General features: G+C 38.2%; 1 protein-coding gene across 2 annotated transcripts in view; it reads right to left on the bottom strand.

Moving 5' to 3' along the window:
• Positions 1 to 13: 13 nt before the first annotated feature.
• Positions 14 to 3,038, bottom strand: part of GNB1 (G protein subunit beta 1) — a 17,349-nt gene continuing 14,324 nt past the window's right edge. The window contains exons 10-11 of one of the 2 annotated variants that reach the window (XM_029962416.1): positions 1,605 to 1,716; positions 14 to 1,209 (exon numbers count right to left, since the gene is read on the bottom strand). In XM_029962416.1, the coding sequence (XP_029818276.1) occupies positions 1,610 to 1,716 (107 nt within the window). In that variant the 3' untranslated portion in view covers positions 14 to 1,209; positions 1,605 to 1,609. The remainder of the gene's footprint in view (positions 1,210 to 1,604; positions 1,717 to 3,038) is intronic. The other variant, XM_029962417.1, reaches the window with a different exon arrangement.

Genomic DNA, 3,038 nt, shown 5'->3' with positions numbered 1-3,038 from the left:
AAAAAAAAAAAAAAAGAAAAAAAAGTGACTTTATCACGCTACTCCAAAACGTGCATAGCTTTGTACTGGAGTTCTTCAGAGATTTATGCACAGAGTAGCAACAAGAAATGAATACAGCGACAATGGTTACAGTTTTTAAACAGGTTATTTCTTCAAAGAAAAAACATCTAAGGACTTTAGTCCAATATGCACTTTTTAGCATTTCTACAGCATGCGATTCTAAGAGTAAACCCACCCAATATGGCAAACAATCAAAAAAGGTTTTTTTTTTTCTGTTTAACTTAGAAAGTTCAAGATCATTATTTTCAAAACATTGATTTGTACATCATTTCATACACAAAGAATTGACTCAATACCCAAGTGTAGGATAGGTCTCTTTTGAAAACAGAGATTCCTGGTTGTTGAGACTTATAGGATAGTGTTAGGATATATAAACTGCCCTTTCAAGTGGACAAAACCAAAACAGATTAAAAAAATCAGTGTGGTGAAAAAAGGGGGGGGCAGGAGGGACCAAGGATTGCATTTGTTATCCATAAAAGGTGAAAGGATTCTTTAAACAAGCATTCATTACCTTTTACAGCATGTGCTTGGTTACCTTACTGCTTAACATTATCCTATATATGCCAAGTTTTGTGCAACAATTATCTGTGATACTAGAAAATAAAATAAAAAAAAAATTAGGGACTAAATTTACAGCGTTAACAACCCCCAGATGCTCTGGGCTAGGACTCCCTTGTTTTGCTCAATTAAATACATAAAGAAATGTATTTAAAAAGGAAACTTGAAAAAAATCCTGCTACAAACATGACTTTTAAAATTTGCAAGTGTGTGAGATAAAAGTCCTTAACTTCAACTTGGAAACTACAGTGAAAGCTAAACTGTTTTCACAATTATGCTCAAGTTTATTTTCTGGTCATGCTTTTATGATAGTGTTTCATTTTTAAATTCTCAAGACAAAAAAAAAAAAAAAGAAAAAAAAAAAGAAAAAAAAAAAGTGGTCCCAAAAGGAATGCACAATTTCATTTTGCTTACAACACAGAAATTCTTCTTGGAAAGGTAATTGTGCTCTTCATTTCAGCAACAGGAGACGGAGAAGATCTTGCCCTTTGAGTTGGGGAGGATGGGGGTCCGAGTTAGTATGGTTGGATTGGATATGCTATCGTGTTTAATTTTGTTGGGAACTTCTTCCAGTCGTGGAGTCCTCGAGTTCTGCCACACACACACACACACACACACAAACATTTATTTATTAGGAGCTGCTCTTGGATAAACTGCAATCAAGTTTCCAGCCCTGCTCTGGCTCCCACTGATGCACCCAGCCATTATCTGCCCATTCCACAACGCCACTTATTTACCAACCCGGGCCCAAGAAACAGCACAGGAGAATAAAGGATGGCAAAAACAGGCCAGCAGAGAAATGTCACTGCATACATTAAAGCAATAGTCTTCTAAAACACCCAACTGGTTGGGGTTTTTTTTCCTCAGTGCCTTTCCTAATCTGAATGCTAGGCTGCAGCCCCAGTGACACAGCACTGGCTGGGGCTGGCACAAAGCTTTCTGGACCCTAAGGAGGCCAAGCCCTCAGGAATGAATTGGATACCCACCTACTTCAGTTCCAGATCTTGAGGAAGCTGTCCCATGATCCTGTTGCCACTGCCATGCCATCATCAGTCACACCTAAGCAGCTGACACGGTTATCGTGACCGGCGAGGACACCTGGGGACAGGGAACATTATTTGGGAATGTGGAACAGTATTTGGGAATGCATTCCTGGATGACTTCTTCAGTTGGATCAGCCAACCCACACAGTCAGAAATCCTCAACAAACACAGCTGGGATGGTTGGTTTTACGAGCACAAACTCAGGTAAAACTGGGGGTGCTCCCAAGGGGGTCATTCACTGAAGGCATTACTCCAAAATCTTCCCTGGATGTTCCCCTCTTTATGACCTTCACTGCTCTCTGGTGAGTTGGGAGATCACAGCCCTGAAGATTCTGACAATGTCACACTGCACAGCACTTGCCATTTCCTCTCCACAAGGATAAAGATCAGTTAAATTCTGCAAAGTTTTTACACATGTAAAACCAGAAATTAAACTGGATTATGTTATGAACTTAAAGCATTTTTCATCCAATTTAATCTTGCTACCTTTACAAGCACTTACAAGACAGACTCCTACATCCAATCTATTTGTCAATATGGAGATGTGCTACAATTCAATTATGGCACCATTAAAAAAAGAACTGAGACATTAAACAGAAAAATTAAGGGAGGCAACATTTTTCTCTATCCCCTTCAATTTAACAGTTTCAAGGAGGTAAAAAGAAAACCTAATTAGGTTCAAGTTCTTCCCAGTCCACAGCACTGAGCCAAGATATTCTTGACAGACTTTAAATTAATTTTTCTACATGAATTTGACTGTTCACAGGACTCTCCTTGTTCTACCACCAACAGTAAGTGCTGCAATTTGGTAAAACAAAAACAGCACCAAGAAGTCTTATAAACTTGTACAAAAACAGAACCACAAAGGTGTTCAATGTAGAATCAGGCATGACACAAGTGCCAAATCTGCCTGGTCAGCTGAAGCCTCAGAAGATTTAAATACACATTATATTTGTTCTCATCCCATGTTCTCTGATGAAAATAATGAAACATTTGCAGCCTGATTTGTATCTTTCTTCCTTTTTTCTAATAAAAGTTTTCATTTTAAAGAACTGAAGCTGAATTATCTTATTCTCTGGACCATAAATTTCACATTCATTTCCTCAAAAGATAAACTCAACAGTCTCTGCTGTTCTTCTGGTTGTCTCTACAACTACTGCTACAAACACCAGGAAAAAAATTCCTGTGTATAAACAGCTACATTAATGTTGAATTGCTTTGAATAGTTAACACATAAACAAAGGCATAAAGTCTTAAAAAAAAAAATCCCTCCACCCCAACCCCTTGTTTTTAATGGCAGTTTTCCTGTTCCCAAGCAGTGTTGTATGTTAACATCACTGGTCACCCTAAAACAGGTTATCAGAGAGTTCTGAAGGT

The sequence above is a fragment of the Manacus vitellinus genome, unplaced genomic scaffold (genome assembly GCF_001715985.3).
Source record: "Manacus vitellinus isolate BGI_N305 unplaced genomic scaffold, ASM171598v3 scaffold_46_pilon, whole genome shotgun sequence".
Lineage (NCBI taxonomy): Eukaryota > Metazoa > Chordata > Aves > Passeriformes > Pipridae > Manacus > Manacus vitellinus.
The sequence above is the reverse complement of the archived record's forward strand: the minus strand, read 5'-3'. Positions and strand labels throughout refer to the sequence as shown.